We start from the raw sequence: 24,549 nt of genomic DNA, 5'->3' as shown, positions 1-24,549 counted from the left end.
AACTTTCTCATGGGCATCAACATAAAATCGTAAACACAAGAGTTTTTAAAGTAGTCACGCTGCTTGGCAGCGACACGGAGGACGACTCTCGCTGTCCCCGTAGACCTTTATACACAGGCCGAGATGTTGTCAAAAGTCAGAACAGCGGTCACTGTGAAGGATCCCACATAAACGCGTCGAAGAGCAAACAACTCTAATAAATGAAAACCAAGACTTTCAACACCACCCTCCTGGTCTCCAGGTAACAGCACATCAGCTCCACAGCTCAGCTGGACTCAAAATGAAAACGAAATACAATTCAAATTCTGATTGGGTTCAAAAAATTTCTGGTCACTTTCCTTTGCTTGGTGAGCCAATTATCTCCCAAACTGGTGGGTATCCCAATCAGGAAGTTTCTGGCCCCGCTCTGTCTGAGGGGAGCGGCAGTGAGCATTTCAGGATCTCTGGTTCCCACAGAGAAGAGAAGTTCCTCTGATTCATCTAGGTGCATTTTTTGGCTTCTTTATCTAGGTGGCTAAACAAGACTTCAGCTCTTACCAGTGGTTTAAGGAAGCAAACAAGCAATACAAAAAATAAAAAATAAAAATAAATAAATAAATAAAATAAAAGGGTTTTCCTGGAACACGGTTTCTATGTGATTGGTTTCTGCTACATATGGTCTACAAATAATGGAAAGATGCAATTTCTCAGCCTCCTGATTTGTCCAAACATAAAGGGGATGTTTACAACTGAGGTCTGAATCTTTCATACAATTGATAAAGCATGCATTCCCACCGAAGTGCTCCCTATGAGCTCTTGCTTTTGTGAGATTTGGAGAATCGACTCCATTTTCTGGGACCCTGGCAGTCTCAATGGCCAAAGCCAGAAGCAAGAAATCCCCGAACAGGCTGGGGCAAAGCACCGGGGCTCACATACCATGATAAGTTCAAGGCCAGGGCATGTGGAGTTTGAGATAGCCTCCTTCAGCGGCTCCCCCTGCTCTGTGTGTGTGTGTGTGTGTGTGTGTGTGTGTGTGTGTGTGTGTGTGCGCTTGCGTGTTACCTAGCAGCTTGAGAGCATGAAAATTACTCAGCCTACTTGGTGGTAGTTATCCAGTCTTAGAGAGAAGTGATAAAAATAGCAACCAAGGGGAAGAAAATGCACAAATAAAATCACATCTGAGGCATGAGGGATGGATAGAGACAATGTCCAGGTAAAAGTTTATCTGGATAGGTCAGCCTTTGAAATGTCCCTCTGATACTCACGCTCGACATTAAACATTGCATTCTAAACAGGGATCTGCACACATCTCATTCAGCCAAGGATAATGCAGACATGACAAGCGGCCCCTTCATGAAGGCCACTCTCCCTAGGCAGTGAGACATTGTCACAGCAACATGACCCTCCCCAGGCAGCCTGGGAAACAGTCTTTAAACATTATTTCCAGCAGTGCGTTTTCATTTGGGTTCAAAATCAAGCATCCTCTAATGTAGCTTTTTAAAGATGGGAAAGAATAAGATTATGGTTTTATCTTCTGTGCTGTGTATTAAAGTGCTTTCGGAAAGACAGCTTTGCGGTGGAGAAATAAAGACAGCCAGCACCCGTCAGTCCTAGATCTCAGCTACAGCCTTCTGGAAGACTCTGCTGAAAGGTCGTCTTCCGGGGGACCGGGGTTATGAAGGTATCCCCAGGACAGCAATGGCACAGAGCGAGATGGATGGGTGCTGCTTCTTCCTACATGTAAAGGTCACAGGATGGCTTTTCAAAAACCAAAATAGGAGGAGGGAACCTGGACCTACTTTGGCAGCAAACATAAAAACCCTTCCTCTTTGTCTGCCATCTAAGTGCACTTCACAGCCATGAGCATCACTGGTAGGCACTGGTCGTCTCAGGAAAACCTGGAACAACCAGGGGTAAGAAGCATCCATGTTTGCATTCCAGGTGGATTATCTCCCCTCCTCCCCACCATGTCCCAGTTACAAGATCTGACGTGGATTTAAGTGATGAGAAGAATGTAAAAGCCAAATTTAGAACCAAGCACATTTGAACAGCAGAAGTGATCCGAAGGCCCTGGCCATCATTTCTGACTCTGTGCTGATTTTTGTGTTTGGAAAACAAAGAATCCATCCCTAAAAGGAAGAGCAGAATGACAGACTGCGTAATCTGAAATATTTCATCTAATACAGAAAGTGTTTATTTACTCCATTTTGGTTTTTGAGGTGCTGGATATTAAACTAAGGGCCTACACACGCTAGGCCACCCTCTCACCGCTAAACCACGTTCTCAGAAGTAGAAGCAGACATCACTTATCTGATGAACTACCTGCTTAGGAGGCTGTTGAACTTTTATGGGAAGAAGCCCTGTGCAGTCCCACACCCTGTTTTTTTTTCAAGAACATTTCTATGCAACAATGCACCAGGGAACGAAACACACTTGCAGTTCAGGGTAACCCAGAGACTGTAAGATGGTTCATTTCCCATGCCCCCTCTCTGTGTGCCCTGTCCATTACAGGGAACTCTTGGTTCCCATCGTTGCTATGCATGAGCCTCCCAGATATGCTAAGTTTCAAACTGTCTTGCTAGGAAGTTGCTATAATATTGGATCACTGGAAATCAACCTGAAACTGAAAACTAGTATTTAAGGAGTTTAATTTGGGGGAAGTGACATCATAACGTGCAATGAATGAAAATTGCTATTGTGTCAAATTTGCTTTTCTCTTTCATTGCGACAAGTCACTTCTGGGCAGATCAGATTATAGTTAGAAGACTAAGAGGTCAGACATAAACACTGGTTACGGTCACTCAGTGCACATGTCTAAGAAAACCTACCATTCTGGGTAGGAGAACAGGGCCAGAAACAGACAATAGTTTTAGAGACAGTAGTAAAATGTGAGTCCAAACAGAAAAAAGTACTGCACCATCCAAAATACTTTTAAAGAGATCCATCCAGAACAGCTGTTGAAAGTCTTGTAAAACACATTCCTTGTTAAAATTTTCCAAAAGGTTAAGAAAACAACTTTAAGAGAATATGCTGAAATAATAATAACACAAAACCCAACATGAATCTGACCAGTGCTGGAACCTGAATGCTCCTCCACCTTAAAATCCCCTGGTCTACCACCCCAGAACCACGGAGCTATGAGTAAAGGCTAGAACAGCTCTAGGAGGCAGCCGGGAGCTGTACCTTTCCCTCATGCCGGAGGGCTGTGACGGGGGTGGCTTCCTCGGCCTTCCTCCTCCTGTCCTCTTCCTCACCATGCTCCTCTTCAGCTTTTTTCTCTGGAGTCACAGTGGTGATCAAGTTGGTCTGAGAGATGCCCTTTGTTGTGGCGTACTGGCCTGTGCCAACCTCTGCAGCGGACATAGAATCCTTCATGTATATTTCATGGTTTTCATTCACTGATGCTAAAAGCAAATACAATCGGGGAAATAAAATCCCAAAGAGTTAAGTCAGAAGACGGAACGACAACGCCACACTGTGCCTTTACTAGGAGAAAAACACCAGTATCAAATATTGGGCTGGTTTGCACGAGGCAAAGGAGAGCTGCGGGGACTTGCATCCAAGCACTACCTTTCTGCGTCACCCAGACCAGTGCTTTAAAAAGGATTTAAATGTCCATATCTTGAACCCTAGAACAAGGCTTAGCATTCTCATACTCTCTGGTGAGGGCAGGGAGGAGATGGAGGAGAGGAGGCTGGTTTTACCCTCAAGAGCACTGGCTGGGCACTCAAACCAGACTCATCCTAAGTTCAACAATTTGCAGCAGTATTTCCAGCAAATACTCTAACCACTTGACTTTGAGCATATCCACGGGAGAGCCATTCATTAAAGGAGCAATGGATTATTTCTATGATTTTCCAATGTTGAAAAGTTCACCCCCCCCTTACAATACAAAAGCCCAAAGCATAGGAATAAAGTGTAATAATTTTGGCAGAGATTATAAAATTTAGAAGGGCATTCCTCTCAGTTGACATAAGGAAATGTTTTAATTTCCATTGCATTTGAAAGAGACTGTCACAAGGATATGTAAACACATTCATTCTCATCTCTGTTGTTTGGGGAAAACAAGACAAATGTTGCTAGCAAGCAAAGTCCATGCAGAGGCCGAACATGTGAGCACAGGGATGTGAGCGTCAGCCCCTCATCCCAGCTAAACCCATGCAGAGGCCGAACATGTGAGCATAGGGATGTGAGCGTCAGCCCCTCATCTCAACTAAACCCATGCAGAGGCCGAACATGTGAGCACAGGGATGTGAGCATCAGGCCCTCATCCCAGCTAAACCCATGCAGAGGCTGAACATGTGAGCACAGGGATGCGAGGTTCACCTCCTCATCCCAGCTATTGTCTTAGTAAAAGATGCTTCATTCAGTTTTAGTGCTTAATTCAGATCAATTTTAAATTTTGCTAGTCAACTTTTTAGGGCTTAGATATCATAACACACTGAAATTTATACACATTTCTTTTCAAATACCCCACAGTTGATCACAGACAAAGATATGGCCTGAATTCATATTTTAGGTCCTTTAAAACACCAACGAAAACAAAACAAAAAAAGATTCTAAATGAAATCCTTCACTAAGATAGTCTCTGCCTCTTTATGCTGATGAAAAGCTCACATGAGACACAGTTTATTATTATTACTATTTTCTTTTAGCAGCCAGCGATGCTGTTATTTACAGGCTGCTGTCTCGTGAAAAAGCAGTTTAATGTTCCAACATGCAGACATGGCACCCGGCACCACAGCAGAAAACACACTAGAATTGGCAGGGCAACAAAGAGCAAGACAACACATACTAACATCACTTTCGGCCAGAAAGGAAGAGACAGCGCGGTATTAGTACATTGATTTCACAATTGTCTTCTGTTTGTTCAACAGTCATTTTCACACAAAGACCACGAGGAAAGCAACCTGACAACAACCATATTCTCTCGGGTGCATGTCACTGAACAAAGTAGGTGGTATTCAGCAGAAAGAAAGGCAGGATTCTACGGCAGTTCCTCAAATATTGACTTAGAGAACATACACATTGTTAGCAGAGAGTCTCTAAAGAGCAGAAAGAAAAGCTCTGGCCGTAACACAGAGATCTTCATGTCTTAATCCAACTGCAAATGGTCTTGGGTCTAGAAATATCGGAAGGTTCAGAACAGCAGCATTCTCTCTTGGCATCTATTGTGGATTGTTCCAGCACATCTCTGAATACTTAAGCTGTAGATGCTCGAGTCCCTTACAGAGGATGACACTCTTTTCACATACAATCTGTGCACATCTGTCTATAGTGTTTAAACTATCTCTATTGATTTTAATACCCACCACTATGTGAATAATATGTAAGTAGCTATCACATTGTATTAGAGAATGATAAAAGAAAACAGTCTTTGTGCAATCAGTATGGATGTGATTGTTTTTTAAGGGGAAAAATACTGGGAATGTTGCAGTTATCTATCAGCTGTCTGTCTGTCTGTCTATCATCATCTATCAGCTGGGGACAGAACTGAACCTAGGGTCCTGGGCCTATTTAGCAAGTTACATCCCCACCCACCCTGGAGTCTCTCATATTTTCAACCCACATTGTCAATTTACATTTGGTTGACCATAGAGTCAGGACCTTCGAATATGAAGGCTGATTGTAATTAATGTCTGGCCAGCCTACAAAGCCTCTAAGAATGATTATCAGTGTGATTATAGTGACAATTTTATCAACACCAAGAATGCTTCCCATACATCATCTTTGCTCTCCATAACAACCGTGTTGAAGAAGGTCTTATGTCCATTTTCACATGACTAAAACCGAGGGCCACACAGCCTGGGCGTTAGTGCGCATTTTCCTATGTGTCTAGATGAGTATTGTTTCTATACCTGTAGCAATATATACAGCACAGCACTCACAGTACAAGCATGGCTGCTTCTTAATCAGGGGATGTGGGGGATGGATGGAGGGGAGCTGAGACCCAATTAGGAGCGGCTGAAAAAAACAGGTGGGTAAAGAGGGCCCCAGGCAATCTAATTTTTCCCTTTTCATTTAGGTTTCCCTATTAAAATTGTGCACACCTTTCAGAATTGTCTAATTCTTTATTCATTCAGGATGAGTCTTCCATGAATCAGCCAATCCAGGGCCAGGTGCTGAATTAGATGCCCACAACCAGGTCCTAAGTGCCACTACTGCTGGCATGATCTGGAGCAGAAAGCATAGCTCTGTGCTGTGAAGGATAATGTCACAAACTGTGGACAAAACCACCCCTACTGGAAACTCAAGGTTAAGCTCACCCTTAGGTGAGCTGACGGGTCATCTCTGGCTGCACCTGTTTGACCAGAGAGTAGACAGGGTCATTTGCTACAGCCATGGTTTCTCCCACCTATCACAAGCTGACTGATAATTTTCATTCTCTCTAATTTTCAGAAACAGAGATGTATTTTTAACTTATAGTTTTCTTCCTGTTACTCCTTAAAAACCTGCCTGGACGAGAACTGAACTCTAGGGTGTGTGAGTCCTGTATTTAGAATGAAGACGTCTTCCCCAAGATCCAGTCTGCTAAAGACAAGATCCCCCAAGTACTGACATACCCCAACATAAACTCACAGTAAAACAAGACTGACACAGATAGTTTTTGGAGATGAGAATGTTCAAAACCTGCCATTCAGCTGCTCAGATCCACATGACGTCATTTCTCAGAGTTTACCCAAAGCCCACGGTCATTTCACATGCCCTGCTGTAGAGTTAGGGAGAGCCAGTTAGCAATGCCTACCTCCGTCCAAGCTGCGAGACATGGTGTAACGTTTGCTGGATGAGCGTTCGAAGTAAGGCGCCGGGCGGTCTATCAATGCGCTGGCTCTTCTTGTTTGCGCCTGAGTTCTGCCGCTGTAACGGAACTTGGAGCCCAAGGTCAGGAATTTCTTTGGAGGTGCTTCTGGTAGCAATAGTCTGAAGGCATTAAAAAAAAAAGACACCAGAAAAATTAAGTCATGCCCAGGTAGTGTTTAAAGCCGATTGCTTTGCTTTCTGTGCTAAAAGTTCAATACATGTGTGGTTAAATGAATCTGATTTTCATTTTTAATTTTAGGAAACAATATGTATTAAGTAGAGATGTTATACAGAAGTTGAAGCAAAATGGGGGGTTGGGCAGAAGAGAGAGAGAGGAATATTCAGGGGATATAGCTTGGTGGTAGAATGCTTGCCTAGCATGCCAAGACCTTGGCTTCTATCACTAGCACTACAAAAAAAAAAAAAAAAAAAAGATACAAGAAATATTAAGTTGGATATGTTGGTACATGCCAGTAAACTTAGCATTTAGGAGATGGAGACAGAAGGATCAGAAGTTCAAGGTCATCCTCAGCTACATAGAAAGTTCAAGGTCAACCTGGGCTATGGGAAACCTTGTTTCCAATACACACACACACACACACACACACACACACACACACACACACACACATGCAAGGAACAGACAGGATACTTGAAAACTATGAAATAAAATGATGAAAACACACGATAATAAAGATAGGTCAAGAATGGATGATACAAGATACATTAAGGAAAATTCTTGAGATTTAGTCAGATGTCCTTTGAGGGTTTCTATCAGGGAGCATGGCGTGAGCTGGGTATGGGAGCATAGGCCTAGGATCCCAGCTCTCAGGAGAGTGAGGGAGGAGGACTGGGAGCCTCAGGACAGCTTGCACTGTATAGTGAGGCTGTGTCTCAAAACAGAAACGAAGGGGGATGCCACACAAGCATGAGAACCTGAGTTCGGGTCCCCAGTACCCACTTAAACCTGGGCAGGGTAGATCCTGTAATACAAGCATGTCTACAGGGACATGGAAGTACAGACAGGGGGTCCAGCCTAGTGTAGGCAGCAGTGAACCACAGACCCTGTCTTAAACACAGTGGGAGGTGAGGACGGATAGCCAAGGCTGTCCTTTGACCTCTACGTGTACAGTGACATGCATGCACCTGTGTTGTAGACCCCCCCACCCCACAGGGGAAAGACAGAGGGACAAAGAGGAGAAAGAGTGATCATTGTGATTACAGGACTAGAAAGGGTCCACGATGTTTTCCTTTACAACTTTTTCTTCCCTAGTACAAGTGGCCCCAAGAGTTCAAAATTTTGTTAGGAAGAAACCCAGATATTCACTCCCTACCTGAAAAATGTATGGTGCTCCACACACACTTTCCAGAGGCGCTTGGCAGCTCGGTGGTTCGGCAATTTGAACCCAATGGTGCTTTCAAACTGTTCGAACTAAAAAATTAAAAAACACAGGAAAGATTAAAGTTCAGTTGGGTATTTTATAAATAAAAATCTCTGCCAATAATTTACAGACTTACAGCCCATCCTAATTCTTTTTGTTACTTACTGAGTCGGCTGTTATGTGCAGAATTCACACTAGGAATCCACCCATTTTTAAACAATTTTTTAATCTATCACCTTAAAATGCTTGAAGTGTGGTTGGCTGTCAACATTCTGTGCAAACATCCATCTTACCAAATCTAGACTCAAATCAGGAAGACACGTGGATTCCCTCCAGAGATCAGTGCATCTCAATCTCACTAAGTTTTGTTTGCAGGTTTTGTCAGTGGTGGGAGGGCTTGAACTAAAATGCTCAGAAATTAACACAGATGTAGAAATAATCTACTGCAGACATAGGAATAACATTTCCTCCTAGTGCCTGCGTGGAAATATGTATCCTTTCTCCATAGTCGACGCTTTGATATTGCTGAGGTGCCCCGTCTGTTTTACAGTACTGACTGCTAACACCTCTCTATATTATACACCACAGACTGGCAGAGCACATGTTCACATTTCCCAACTTGTTGAGAATCTTCAGATGATCCTCTGTCGGTCCTTTAAGCTTTCAAGATGAAATATCTGTCCTTCTGCATCATGCTCTAGTATCATTACAGCTATACAGCCAGCTTCCGGTGTATGCAGGCATCGTACCTCAGGCCAGCAGAGGGCCCCCTTACACATAAAGGCTTAATCCAAAGAGCGCAGAACAACTGGACTGTTGATATCAACAGCCAACGAAATTCATGTGGCAAAGCACCAAGGTGAGGGAATCCCATAAGCATGCTCGTGAGATATGATTCCCGTCGACCTCTTTTTCCTGTTTGCTGAAGGAACTGGGGGAACTGGGAAAAAAGTCAGAAGTTGTCTTCCCTGGTTTCATACTTGCTTCGGCCACTCCTGCAGCGGTAGTCGGAAAAACTGCTGTGGTCCGAAGGTCCCAGTAAGTACTGTGGCTGTTGACTAAATACTTTTAGTCCTGCATCTAACATCTCAGAGCAGGACGCCTGTGCCCAGGCCAGGGGCTGTCGAGTCAGCTCATTCTCTGTACAAGATGCAGGGAGGAATTTCTCTCCTCTTGCTCAAAAATTTCCAATTTTTTTACGGTCATATAATAATTGCACCTATTTCTGGAGTATATCGTGGAATTTCAGAGGACATGCAACACGATGACCAGATCAGGGACGTTGGGCCTACGTGCCACCTCAAAGGTGTGCATGATTTAATGTTGGGAATATTCCAAATCATCCCTACTATGTGTTTTGAAATGTCAGATTCATTGTCAACTCTATTCACCAACCGAGCTGCAGAGCACTGGACACTCCTCCTCCTACCAAGGGCAGCCTTATCCGGTAGCCATCTTCTTTCCAACCCAGTTCCCCCTTCCAGCCTCTGGAAAGCCCCACTCCTCTCTCCACTTCTAGCTGCTCATTAGTGGGAACAGATCAGCTTTCTGCTGCCCTTAGCACAGGATGAGAGGCCCCCAGTCTACCGATGTTCTCCCCGCTCTGGTTAGTACCTGCAGAGCTTACCTGCTACCTGCCACCTGCCACCTTTTAACTCAAATATGAGTACAAGGGATACAAGTTCCTTTGCACCTGTTTCTGCCAGGACCAAACCCTTACTCACCCCTCTTCTGTACTTTACAACAAGGAACTATCCTCTGCTACCTCTGATAGCTCACTAACACTCACCTTAATGCACCATGGCAGGTACTCTGTGGGAGCCCACAAAAGCTTCCTAGTGAGATCTGAGTTTGCTTTACACAGCAGGGTTGCAGTAGGGGATGGCCTGACCATGTTGGTTACCAGGTATTTGGAAGGATCTGCACTTGGCTTGTGCTAGGGGGAGGTCTTTTGCGCCACCACTTGGCATTTCTATAAATAGCCCTTTAGAAGAGACAGAAGGGGCTGGTGGGTTTTGACCCAGGCCCTCCTGAGGCTATCCTGTGTTTCTAACGGTCCCTCTCCTCCATAGTGCTATCTACATACTTCTCACTTCTCCCTGCTCAAGGGTACCCTGGGGGAAAAACTAGGGGCTGGCCCCCCACAGTGCCCCTAATGCTTCCCAACTCTTACACATGTTCATCACACACTTTTCCTTGGTCCACATTCTGCATGCCCTCTGTGTAGGCCACAACACAATTAGTGGATCACTTTCTGGAGAGACTTGTGTCACGTGGCGCTTAGTCCCTAATGTCCGTGGCTGTCTGTCTGCTTCTCCCTACATTGCTCTTCTGCTGGCCCCTCTCTTGAACTGATGTTATTAGGGCCTCCTTTTGAACCCTTTCTGGTCTTTGGGAAATTTATGCCATGCCTAAGGTCTTCAATAAGTCGTATACAGCTGGTAACTATTTATTGTCTACTGTGCAAAAACTAATCCTTAAAGTCTGACTTTTACCCCAACAAGCCTACCAAGTGATTGAGTCATTTTGATACTTTCAAAAAGACCTTTATTTCATGATGTCTCTGACCTTATTTCCCCTTTATGATTCTTAAAATTTAATGCTAAAACATGGCAAACTGTTAATAATTTTAACTAAGAGAAACCGAAGAGCAAGGAGTGGACCTGTGTTGAAAGAATTTCAATCTTGATTATTTTCTGAAAAATTTCCCTAACCTTCCCCTCACATTCAAAATCAGTTTCACTTATGGGAACAGAAACCTCTCTCTGGGAAGTAAAAGGAAATGTCTCCCTTTACCCCATCCCCACTCTGCTCCAAAACTTACCAGTTCTGCCCAGAACCTTCCCACAAACCTGTTCCCTCCATTCTCTTCTCACAGCCCCTGAGCCACTTGGGTCCTATCATGCTGCCACACTGTGTAGTTGGATTTCATTATGAAATTTATGAATGCAAAGTATTTATCCTGTGTGTTATGTCTTTTTTTAAACCTTCCACGGACCACAGCTGTCTGTTAGTTCACGTCACCAGCTCTCCCTTCCTACATCCCCCAGCACTGCTCACTCCACATCTACAGGACACCATCTCGTGTGTAACACACTGCTCACTCCACATCTACAGGACACCAACTCGTGTGTAACACACTGCTCACACCACATCTACAGGAGACCATCTCGTGTGTAACACACTGCTCACTCCACATCTACAGGACACCATCTCATGTGTAACACACTGCTCACTCCACATCTACAGGACACCATCTCATGTGTAACACACTGCTCACTCCACATCTACAGGACACCATTTTGTGTGTAACATGGTATTACAGCTTCAGGTGCTCACTGTTTCTCTGCTCAATGGAAAATAAATGGAAATTGCCTTAAGAGAAAGAGCAGGTAATATTTATCTACTTCTAATGCTCAACCTACTGTCTGAGAAGAAACACATTCACTGAAGTTTTCATTGCATTCAAATGAATGTACATTCATTTCAGAACAATATTTTAAAACACAATTTCAGGTATAAATATGTGAAATACTTATTGTGCCATTATAGATAATTATGGTTTTATATTTACATTAAATGTGATTATTGCCCTATATTTTCATTTTTAAACTTTTTAAAAATTTATTTCCTATGAATGAGTGTTTTGTCTGCATGTATGTCTGTGCACCATTTTCATGACTGGCGCCCAAGGAGACTTCTGGAAGATGGTATCAGATTTCCTGGAACTGGAGTTACAGATGTTTGTGTTAGTAATCGAATCTGGGTCCTCTACACAGGCAACAAGTGCTCTTGATCATAGAGCCATTTCTCCAGCCTTATATTTTAATTTTTATAAATGATTTTCCACCCAGAAACTCCAGTGGAGAGGTAAAATCTTAAGAGAGACAACTCTTGTATTATGCCAGGAACTTCAGAAACATAAATGAATAGGGATCTTTGAGGTTTGACAGCCTTGAATATACTAACCACACCCACTAGAAATTTTAGGTATTTATTAATTTTCTCCTAAGTGTGTGTCAGGGAGCAGGCATTTATAGCTTACTATGTACAAATCAACAAGGAAGATGTAAGTCCATTGTGTAGACTGTTGCTTAAAGAGTATTAACAATTCTTATCATTAGTTTCTCTAATTTAAAGAAAAACTACATAATTCACATTCAGAACTCTGCTCCAATGTTTCTTGTACCTTAAAGCATGTTATCTTGAAGCTGCTGACTTGAGTAGCCAGATTTATGAGAACAAAATGAGGAGTGGAATTGTTAAGAGGACACAGGGGAAGACAGCTCCTCACCACAATGTGGAATATTAAAAAATGAGGCAGGAATCTTGATGCTACATTAAAATATGATTTTACAAGTTCTTTCACAGTTAATATATGCAGTCGGTTAAAAAAATCTGAATAACCTAAAAAGAAGGTAACATTTTGTTACTAATTACTGGAGGAACCTACAACAAATTCTCAGAGGCATTTAGACATAATTTGCCACGTCCCACAATGCTTGGAACTCACAAGCACATCGTTTATATTTCTGCTTGCACTTAGGACCTTTCCTCTCAAAGCCTATGAAAATAAGGGGTGTACTTACCTCTCCTGGCCGGATTTTAATGTAAAAGTTGTTCCGTTTATATGAAATTTTTAGGACCTTGGGCCAAGCAAATCTGTTTATTCGAAGCCGGTCACGGTATATCAACAGACCACTTGCACAGACTCCTAACATAATTTCTACTCCTTCTGAATCCTGGAAGAAACAATGGAGCAGTATTTCACTTATTTCCATTTTCTGCAGGTACAAGATTTAGGACTCTGTGACAGAAGTTATAATTGACTAATTTAAATATGAAAAATACTGCTGCGATTTTTTAAAACAGCACTACTACATAATAGCATTTTAATGATGGTATTTTTCACTATGGAGGGCTGCTGAAGTTAAATCAGTTCTCCCGAGTATATGAGACTTATAGCACTAATACTGCACACAGAGTTTCACACACACACACACACACACACACACACACAGAGTGTGCACACACATGTACAGTCTTCACCATGAAATTCTGAGGCATGGAGTCACCCAGCACCCAGGTTTAAGAGATGTCATTGTGACGTCTGTCCCCTTTGAATGTTTTATCCACCGAAATCTGTACGACGGACATCTGTGGTGGCTTTGAAGGAAAAGAGACTGGACGGCATCAGGATGTATGTGAGGTGCACAGGAAGCGTCACAAGCAGGTCCCGCTCAGGAAGTGACATGTAGGATTCTGTCTGGTAGTTGGCTTAGGCCTGCCAGCTTGGAGTCACTGTGTAGCACCAGAGAAGTGTAGAGGGGACAATGAAATAACCACACAGGGGAACCTCATTCTCTTATGTGGCAGGAGCTTTCTATGACCTCACCATGAGCAAACGAGCTGGATGTTTCCAGAGTAAAAAAACCTTTCACTTGAAAACATTAAATTTTGAAAAAAACAAACAAACAATAGTTTAAATTCAAATATTTTTACTTCCAAACATACTCTATTTGATACTAACTTATTGCATGAGGTGAAATGATTTGAAGTCAGGATTTTATATTACAATAAAATGAGGGAAAAAAACCCTACTGGTGGGGACTTTAGTTTGAAGGGACAGCTTAAGAACTTATAATCTGATGCCCCCAAAGTCACTGGTATTGATCTTTGAGAACCAGCCAGTCTGTTCCTATGGCCACTCGGAGGGGACTGTCTTGGAACATACATAGATAGGCCAGGAGGAGGCTGTTCCAACAGCTGCTCTTTGAGTCACTTTCTTTGGATATAAACAATTTTATACCTTTGTCCAAAGAAGAAAAGGATATTAAAACCATTTCCACTATTATCTGCTGCGGGATGTTCTGTATGCTCTGAATGTGTTGCTCTGATTGGTTTATAAATACAGTGCTGATTGGCCAGTAGCCAGGCAGGAAGTATAGGCTAGACAAAGAGGGAGGAGAATTCTGGGAGGTGGAAGTCTGAGGCAGGGAGACGCTGCCAGCTGCCGTGATGAGAAGCAACATGTTAAGATACCAGTAAGCCACGAGCCACGTGGCAACTTATAGATTAATAGAAATGGGTTAATTTAAGATATAAGGACAGCTAGCAAGAAGCCCGAGCCATTAGGCTATACAGTTTGTAAATAATATAAGTCTCTGTGTGTTTACTTGGGTCTGAGGGCCGCAGGAGCCGGGCAGGAACAGGATAATTTCAGCTACAATTGTCTATTTTCTCACCACTTGTTCTGTCATTGAACATAAAGAAAAAAGTGCCCTTCACGAAGAAGTTAAGGGAAGGCCCATCCCTCTTCTTCCTGTGCATTCACTGTGTGTGGCTCCCTAAGCCACCCTTATCACCTCCACATCTGTTAGCCAGTGGTGTTGAGACCAAGTCTCCCTTCAGCTCCCTTTCCCTGGAGACCTAGCTGGCTAGAACTGCACTTAGTTTCGTCTTTGTAAATGGCCCAGCACAGGGGCTGCCCAGCAGGTATCAAAGTCAATATGTGTGTTGAAAGCAAAGGTCAGTGAAACATGAAAATATGAAGTCTGTAGCTCACTAACTACAACAACAAAAGATATTTCTGTATCAAAATTTCTGCCATAGCCACAGGTCGAGATAATCTCAAGGATCCTTGATATTAAAGTTTCCATTGTCCTTCTTAGGGTATTTCTCTATGATGGCCTTCACATGCCTCCTCTGCTGGCATGGTAGACAGACCTGGGGTGCATTCACCTGTCCTGATGAGGGCAAAGTGTTCTGTTATTGCTTTAATTCCTTTTAATTCATGTATTTATGTTTTCTTGCAGCATCGAGGATTTAACCTGGGGCTTTGCTCTACCATCAAACTACAGGCTCCTGAGATCTTGCTATGGAGCTCTGGTGATCTCAAACTCTCGATCTTGCTGCCTTTGCCGCTAGAGTGCTCAGGTGACATATATCACCATACATAGCCCTTCTCTCCATTCAGGGTCACTGTTAAACTACACTGTCCTTCAATATTTCGTACATAGGACATCTGATAGGAACACACACACACACACACACACACACACACACACACACACACCCACCCCTTATAATCTTACATCCAATAAAGAACTTTGACAAAACCTAGTAAGATGGATATTGACAAATAACTACATACAGATTTCCTAAGAGAAAACAAATCGTTTAGGTTTCCCAAATACAAGATCACCATCAAATACGGGTATTTATTCTTTATGATGAGCTCTGGAGTCCAAGATTGCAATCCAGGATGTTTAAGGGGATTTTAAGCTCAAAGACACTCAGGCCATCCACACAAGAGAAGCATGTCATTGATGACCAGAAATTAGCACTAATTTAATTCAGTCAATTTCCTTCTTGAAATGATGGAGCGCGCCTTCATGAGAAGATGAAGTCTATAACCGAGTCATTTGTTATACTTAATATCCAGATAAAATCCTATAACAGGCTGCATTCTACTTCCGTAATTCATTATTTTTAATTGGCGTAATTTCAAATCATATTATTAAATAAAAAGCAGCCATCTATTTGAGTTCAGTAGGTAACGCGCGTGAGGATAAGTGGCTTGGTTCTTCCTGGTAGCAATGATACATCCTGAGTTGCACTTCCCCAAAAGATGCACTAATCTTTATTTCTGGGTAGTAAATGAATCACAGCGCGTGACATAACACAAAAGTCAGGCCACATTCACTCAGATTATCTTTTCATGTTCATTTCTTCACCTTTTAGCCAAATAGAGAAAACATGAAGAGGATTTAAAATACAATCTCACTGTATGTCCTTAGTTTTATTTTGAAATCATTACCCAAAGGTTTATCTGGCATAATGTTGAAAAAAAAAATGAGTGAAACAGGAACCTACTGCTGTGATCACACACACATGTCAAGGAGCTTGGCTTTTAATATATTGGCATACCCCTGGCGGGAGCCCCGCCCATGCTCATAGACATCTTACTAGTACATGTTACTTAGAAGTGCTTGTCCTCTGTAATGCTCAGGGTGATCCAAAGATATCACCAATCAATCCACATAGACATCACCCATCCAATCCAGATGTCTACCATTTTCCTGTCCAATCTCACTACAGATTTGCCTTGCTCCCCCAAAGTCAACTCAAGAGCCCCCCCACTTATCAACAGGTCTTAAACAGAGAGCCCAGACTTCCTTCTTTTTGTTTATCAGAGTGTTGAGATATTTCCTTGAACTTGGCCAGTTGGAATCCCTTTATCTCTAGGCCTCGAAATGGGCTTTGAAAGAGACTTGCTTCCTTGGAAGCCTGCAATCACACATTCTTTGGAGTTCCAGACTATGAAATTGGGGACATCTATCAGAGGTTGAATCCTTATTCCTACACGGGACTGATATTATCTTGTCAGCGTCAGCCAGAAGAAACTACTCATGATCTTTAAGGACTGACCTTTTGAACAAGGCTCAAATACAAGATTCCATCGCTAGAGTCCCAAGAGATTTCACATATTTTGTTGATAAATGTTTCAAGTGCTTCCCTGTATTTTAACAGTATGTTTGCTCACAGCTGTCTAAATAGTAGACATGTAGTCATGGGCTCATCCTCTCAATGCTGAGAAGGAGATTCTAGAAAAAGCATGACACGGAGTCAAAACTACTCTATCTCCTATCACCATCCAAACCCTCCTGCGGTTTAATCCCAACTTCTTCCTTCCCAAGATGCATCTCAAACACTGCACCCATTACTGGTCAGTAAGGCAATCCTTCCCCTGAATGGTTGCTCTTTGCTGTTGTATTTTTAATGAAATCTTATTTCAAAGCACTGGTTATATATGTCAGAGATTAAACCTTAGATATAGAATTCTTTAAATTTAACACAAACTCACTGAATGCTCAGTGGGGCTTTAAAACGAGCTAAAACAGTATGTGACACGTAACAGTTGTAACACTTGGTGTTGGACAATTGGCCAAGTTCAGACAGACAGACAGACAAGAGCGGGACTGTCCAGAGAAAGAGAGGAGGTTATGTTCAGGGAAAGGGCAGAAGCAGGGTACTAGGGGCACAAGGAGCACATGTCAGCACAGGGTGGGAGATACATTTGTGTCAGGGAAGGCAGGGTGAGCTAGGGCTCCTAAGTCAGGGTTAAGTTTACTGTAGAATCAACAGGCAACAGAGATTTCATCTTTCGCTGTCTTCCATGAGGCTTAGCCATGGCAGGAATGCAAGTCTGAGCCATGAAGGGTACCAACCTCCCTGTAAAGACGAGTACTATTTGTTTTTAATATGGAACAGGGTTTCAAAGGCACACTGGTTTGAAGCATAGAAGTATTCATTTACATAAAATGAAGTACAAATTCCAGCTTGTGGCAATAACAAAGTAAAGTAGACAAGGGTTTGAAAATGCACACCTTGGCATGATGTATATCAAGTACACTAGGGTGTGAAAATGCATACCTTGGCATGATGTAAATCTACCCCGTACATGGAGAGTTTTTTGGCATTTTCCAAGAAATGCATCTCTGCTTCCGCTGGCGTCATTCCTCTGATTAGAGAAAAGTAAGTGTTAAACTTTTCCAATCAATTAGAACTGAAAATGGAAAGCAGCTAGCCAGGTTTGCTCCTGCATGCCAGTCAGTTGCTTTCCCCTTATCTCGTAGGGCTTCCTTCCCTCCTATTGTGTAAGAAAGTCTTCATTGGGAAACCAGCAGATACAGGTTTGAGCATCCCTAATTCAAAAATTCTAGAGCTGAAATGCTCCAAAAACTGCATCTTTTAAAGTATTGATACAATGCTCAAGGCATTCTAAAAACATTGTATAACGTCACCTGGAAGTCATGCACATTAGGGGTTTATGAAACATAAATGAAATTTCCTATTTAGATTCTCAGCTTCATCCCAAACAGATGTTACTACATTATATAACTATCCAATAGTCTGAAAACCTCTGACATCTGAAACACGTCTGTGCCCAAGCACGGCGGGTAAGAGAGTCTTAGCATCTCCACGGGAAAACAATCACGAGGCAGACAGCTTTGTAGGAACACCCACCAAAGGGTGCCTGGATGCTCTGAGAGGAAATTTACCTAAACCACCATTTTAACCGTGTGCGGCCTCTGCCCCACCCTCAGCCCCCTGGCATCAGAGCTGGGCTGGAGACCTGACGGAACGCATGCACACCGGCTTTCCGCACCAACCTGTGGCTCTTGTGAAGCTCGACCACTTTATCCTCCAGTTCTTTCGTGTGGTTCGGTGCAAAGCGGAACTCACTGATGTAGTCACTCCCACACTCGTCGGGATCGTAGTCCCCGAGTTCTGACTGTACCGTGTAGGAGCCCAGCAGGGCAAGAGTCACGAAGGAACAGGGCAGCCTTCCAGAGACGATGTCATCTCGCAGCTGTAAGCAGAGGTAGTACCTTCCAGGGGCCGAAAGGACAAAGAGAAAGCTGGCATTAGCACGCAGTTACAGGAGTTGGAAGGGGGCAGGACAGCGTGAACATGGTCTAAAAACATTACATTCATGCACGAGATTTCTGAGGAATTAAAAAAAGGAGAGCATTTAATATTCATAAACAATTTCTCCCAGGCCAGTAACCTCTTTAAGAATATACTTGCATACTTTTAAAAGGACCTCAACTATAATCAGTCTATAGAAGAAGAAATTACGGGGCTACAAATAGTATTTAGGGAACCTAGAAGAAGGAATTTTTCACAGAAAAACAAGGCTTTATCAATCAAGCGCAGAGTGAGACATTGAAAGAGGTGTTTTCCTAGTATTTCACACCCTCACAATTAGCTGGGGTGACCTGTCACATACAAGGATGTTCTTATGTAAAACCGCCAGACACCACGAGGTCTTCAGGGAGGGCTCAATCTAGGATCTAGATGACAGGTCTTGCCATATGACCAAGCTGACCTCAGATAACCCAACAGCTGTCCTTTCTCTAGTCTCAGTGGCTGCGTTTCTAAGAACAAATGATTTCTACTCTTTTAATTCTTGTGTGTGTGTGTGTGTGTGTGTGTGTGTGTGTGTGTGTGTGTGTATGTATGTGTGTGTGTGATATCTTCCAGGAATTTAGCTGCTACAAATTCTATAAAAATCTCCTACTTTAAAATCTGGGACTCTTGTCATTATAGGTGAATAGTTTTAAATGGGAGAAATATAAAAACATTTTTTAACATAATTCTGCCATGACATCATAAAATAACTACATCAGCAATTGCTCTATCTTCTGTTTAAGATTCATAGATTAAAAATAAAATAAAATAAAAAGAATTAAATAAAGATTAACAGATAAACCCCTGAGGGTAAGTGCTGACACCCACAGGTTTTGACGGATGTAGTCAACGACTCTCCATGTGAGAGAGGAGTCTGCAGTCCTCCAGGAGGCAAGCCTGGCCACAGACAGATGAGAAGTCTATGTAACTCACATATCAGAGTTCTTACATACCCCACAGGTTCTACAGATACTACGCAGTAGACAGGCACTGTGCATGAATTTATGAGTCCAAGCACATTTAGGGTCTATAACCACAAAATTAGTCATAACTAATTATTTAGTCCTGAGCAGAAGTGTCTTTATATAGACAAAGTATAAATTTTCCCCGATTTCTTGCAAATATAAAAGAAATTCCCTGAAACTAATAATCAACTCTTCTCAAAGATTTTGGTAAAAGTATTTTTCAATGCAGTAAGTGGAGGACACTGTTTTAAATAACTTATTTTCTTTGAAAATCCTTAAAAAAAAAAGGTATGAGACTTACATAGAAAATGCACACACAGGACTAAGTCACTCTGGACATAACCTCACTACCAAACACAGTGAGGGATGGGGCTTCCAAAGCACAAGGTGGGAACATCCACCAAGGTATGTGAATGGAGAATGGTGGTCCTGGTTGGTTGTGTCCCGGCTTCCAGCCCTGAATCCAAAAGTGGAAATGCTAGCCTCGCCCAGTGTGATGGGCCGGGAGGCGGGGCCTTTTGAGAGGCGATCAGATCATGAGTGTAGAGCCTTCATAAATGCAATCAGTGGTTTTAAACAGGCTACAGGGCAACTCTCTGTAATAAGCTGGCAATCTGCCACTCTGGAAGAGACCCTCATCGGAATGCCCACACCAGCGTCCTTGTCTTGAACACCCAGTCTCCAGAATGCCTCAAGTGAATTTCTATTTGTAAACCACAGTCTGAGGTATTTGGGGACAGGAGCAAGAACAGACTAAGTTACATCGTGTAGTTTTGTCAAGGGAATCCCTTTTCGTGCTCTAAGCTCAACCACCAAACTGGAATATTTGTATGTTAGGTCTTTTGCGTAGTATCCTCTTTCCAGAAAACAAATCCATCATTTCCATTTTTTATGTACACATGAAAGAAAGTAAACTCTTAAATTTATTCATGCTTCCCCTTCCCTCTCTCTCAGTCTCTCTCTCTCTCTCTCTCTGATTGCTAAACCGCTATGAAGTATCAGGTTGGTTACATACAGAGCATAAGCATATAAAGATATTTGCAATTAAGTTTTAAAGCAGGACCACTCAGTGTTGCTCTATCATTTATGGCTGAATCCCATCCAGTTCGGCTGTGGTGGATGGGTGACTGTGTCTCAATTCTGAATGTTTTCCCAGGAGGGTCAGCCTATCACTGGGGATTCAACTGTGACGAGGTAGCATCTGGCAACTCCTGGCATTTTAGGTTTGCACTCTTTCAGCTGCCTCTGGCTTGCCATTGGAGAGACGATGACTGTAAGGCGACCAGATGGATGCATACTCTTCCCTGGAGCACTCAAGAGATGCATGGCCCTCCCAACGCGCCTACTGTTCCCATAGCCAACTTTCAAATACCTGGTGATATCTTCTGATAGCTGGGCAGGGTCTGGTGGGTAAAACTTCACATTAAATGAAAAATGCCAAGCACCACCTGTAGGGATAGGACACATCAGAACAAATCCTTAGCAATCAACTTGGGATCAACTCCAGGCATTAACATCAGACACCTTTTGATCACTGTTAACTGGACTGTATAGATAATTTCAAGTCTTGTCCTCAGTCAAGTTATTTACTGGCACTTTTTAAAAGCAAGGAAATTCACCAAATTTTCTCCTTTTCTAATGATCGAGAATAAGCCTCTGGCAAAGGGGGAGGGCAGCAAATGACGGGGGGGGGGTTTGGGGGGTAATCCTGCATCTGATAACTGGAACTGGCTAGATTTACTGCTACGACTCTCCTGACGGCTCACATGCCAACAGTACAGACAGAACTCCTGTCTCCTAGGTCCTCTCTGCTCTGTTATTGCAGGTTAATTCCCATTACAATAAATGTCAAGGGACCAGTGAACATGTATTTACTTTATGGGAAAGGTTTGTTGTAGTGAATACTGCTTTCAATATTCTGGTGGCTGCTGAAGATTCCTTTCTTGCTCAAAAAACGTTCTGATGCATCGAACAGAGGCCACTTAGTCCCCACCCAGGGCTCACAGGGGTCTTTTTTTTTTTTTTCCTTATATTGTATCATGTTTTGCCCATGGCATCTTTTAAGTTCTCTCCAGCATAGAAAGGGTCAGGCAGATGTTAGCTACTCCATTCTCTGCACTATTTATAAATGTCTAGCTTTAGAGCATTACCCAAGTTTCCTAAGTGCTATGGTCTGGATTTACTATGTTCCCTAAAAACGCATGTGGAAGGCTTGGTCCTCACGGAGGTTGTGCTTGAGTGGGACCTTTGGGATGTGACTGGATACTGACAGCTCTAATTTCGTGAACAGATTATTCCATGTATAGACTCATAGCTTTGTGGGAGTTAAAGGAGGGACGCTGTTATAAAGTGAGTACCCCCTCAGTCCTGGCAGCTTTCCAGTGTCACCCTCGCCCTGCCGCAAGGCGCTGCCCAGTCACAGGCCCAAAAGGCAAATGAGCCAAGTGATCACAGAACTGTGGGCTAAAACAAACCATTTCTCCTTTATGTTGACTCTCTCGGGTTATCTTATTACAGTGTGAGATAGTACCTTGCACACCAAGCTCGGTATTTCAGTAACTGAATGACAGCATCAACACACTCATTTTCTCCTTTTCTGTACTTTTTTTTTTTTTAAAGACATAGTCTTCTTTTTTCCTATTTACCTTGTTTATTTCTCTCGGCTTGGAAATACAGTGATTTATCAGATCCTGGGCATTCCTTCTCCTGTGATGCTGTATCGTTTCCTCCAGTCAACAACTACACTAGAGGTTCTTTATTATCACCTCTAAAGCTCCTAGAAAGTTCCTCAGATGTTTCCTTCCATTTGTGCCACAGGCTTGCTCTTATTCCCTGTTTCTGTGACCCCCGGAACAGCTCTTATTTGTCCGTCCTCTACACATCTTCCTCCTCCTCCTCCGACGCCCCCTTTGCCTGTGAAATGACTCTTGGGAACTCCATGTGCTCCACAAGCCATTCCCAAACACTCTGGACAAAGGAACACCACTGGGCACATTTCCTAGCTCTGCTCTGGCACATGTGGCAATACTGGGCTTTGTTAGTTTCTACATTTCTGTCACCAACATCACAGCTCCACTTACACCTCCTAGTTTATTCTCCAGAACTACCATCGACCTCACACTTAGATTCTACATGCCAAAGAGTTAGCACCTAGCCAGCTATTACTAGGTACTTAATGCCATTTTCAAGACATTCGAGATATGAAGGCAACACAGGCTTTAAGAACTATAAGCCATAAATTATCTGTCATTCAAATATATTTTAGTGATCATTTTTCTAATGGATTGCTTAAGGGAAGAAGACTCACTGCACTTTCCTAACTTTCATCCACTCCAGGTGAGCCTTTCAGTGATTTCAATGACAAGTCCTGCGGTATAATTAAACCATTTTATAATAAACTCAGAGTGAGAATTCAAAGTCGGAAACTAACCAGTAGAAAGAATAAGCAATGCCTTTCCGTACAAAACGCTCATCCTACAAATCAATTTTGCAAATGACAGTGAGCCTAAATGTACTAGAGCTGTTTGGAAAAACAAAATGTTTCCAAGCTTTATTCCCAGAGATTTGCGTTCCTGAGACTTGGAATATTGTGTTGGACCTTTGGTTTTGGTAAGCACCCTTGTGTTCCTACTATGGGAGGTGTGTGTGTGTGTGTGTGTGTGTGTGTGTGTGTGTGTGTGTGTGTGTATGTGTGTGTAGCGTGTGCGCACACGCGTGCGTGAGTGTGTGTATGTGTATGTGTGTGTAGTGTCATCACGATGACCACCCTTGTGGTCCTACTATGGGAGGTGAATGTGCAGTATCCCCATGATGACCGCTATTACAAAGGGGTCACATTCTTAACTTTTTCTGGAAACACTACCAAGTCTTTCATGGCATTTTCGAACAAGCTGAAATTTTAAGGAGACAATAATAAAATCTACACACCAATCAAGGTCCAAAACAAAAAGCCAGTGAAATGTGACCTTTTAATGAGAAAGTGAAATTTAGAGAGAGGGGAGAGCCGGAGTGGGGGTGGGGTAGGGAGAAACAACAAACTGTCTGGGAAGAGGGGCTTATGCATAAGAGCAGACAGCCCTGACTCTGCTCAGAGGATGGCCTAGTGGGAAACAGGAAGTCAAAGAGCTCCAACACACTGATGGAAAGATTCCTGTACACCCTGCAGTATTTCAAATTAGAAACTTTTGATGAACAAAAAACTGACTTATGAAAAGTTTCTCATCTTAATCTTCAATGCCTGACAAGTCTTAAAACTCTACAGTGTTTTTATGTCATAAATTACTATATATCATATTCTTCTTATGTATCATAAATTACCTTATTATGAATATACTATTCACATTATGTAATAGACTGTGAGGTTTTATCATCTGCGTGGATGTATAAAACACGTGAACAGGAACGCTTTCCTAAGAACAAAATCTCCAGTGTCGGAGTTTACATAAATCTGTAACTGTGCTCATCAGCTTGATCCTCATTCTCAGAAGGATCTCACTCTACCAGTATGGCATGTACTTCCCTGTAAAGTTTATTTAAGAAAATATTAAACTTATGAAATAAGGGGAAAGCAATGTCTCATTAATTTGCATCTAATCAATAGATTTAGCAACCTGCTTAATGTTATTAGATATTTATACTCCAATTTTGTGATATGCTCATGGAATCATCTTGTCATTCAGGAAACACACTTTTTTGTTGTTGTTGATCATGTTCTATGTCTTTGAACTTGTGATCCTCCTGCCTCGGCCTCAAGGCGGGGATTTGCAAACATGTGCCACCAAGCCTAGTAGAAATGTACATCTTTTGTCTTTAGGAAATAAGGAAAAGGTGGCAACCACAATAGGCAACTGATTTGTTACTCACTTTCAAAACCATCAAACAGTTAACTTTAGTGTGACTTCTGTACATTGGAAACAGTTTTAAATGAATAATTAAGTCTGGAACTT

At 42.5% G+C, this 24,549-nt stretch overlaps 1 protein-coding gene across 6 annotated transcripts in view; it reads right to left on the bottom strand.

Annotated features, from left to right (window-relative positions):
* Epb41l3 (erythrocyte membrane protein band 4.1 like 3) overlaps window positions 1-24,549 on the bottom strand; it is a 145,408-nt gene that overhangs the window by 26,200 nt on the left and 94,659 nt on the right. For 4 of the 6 annotated variants that reach the window (XM_059278630.1, XM_059278629.1, XM_059278633.1 and 1 more), the window contains exons 6-12: window positions 20,976-21,051; window positions 18,338-18,556; window positions 17,598-17,685; window positions 12,752-12,904; window positions 8,115-8,212; window positions 6,725-6,900; window positions 3,163-3,383 (exon numbers count right to left, since the gene is read on the bottom strand). In XM_059278630.1, the coding sequence (XP_059134613.1) occupies window positions 3,163-3,383; window positions 6,725-6,900; window positions 8,115-8,212; window positions 12,752-12,904; window positions 17,598-17,685; window positions 18,338-18,556; window positions 20,976-21,051 (1,031 nt within the window). The remainder of the gene's footprint in view (window positions 1-3,162; window positions 3,384-6,724; window positions 6,901-8,114; window positions 8,213-12,751; window positions 12,905-17,597; window positions 17,686-18,337; window positions 18,557-20,975; window positions 21,052-24,549) is intronic. The other 2 variants (XM_059278634.1, XM_059278632.1) reach the window with 1 other exon arrangement.

Source organism: Peromyscus eremicus, chromosome 13 (genome assembly GCF_949786415.1).
Source record: "Peromyscus eremicus chromosome 13, PerEre_H2_v1, whole genome shotgun sequence".
Classification (NCBI taxonomy): Eukaryota; Metazoa; Chordata; class Mammalia; order Rodentia; family Cricetidae; genus Peromyscus; species Peromyscus eremicus.
The sequence above is the reverse complement of the archived record's forward strand: the minus strand, read 5'-3'. Positions and strand labels throughout refer to the sequence as shown.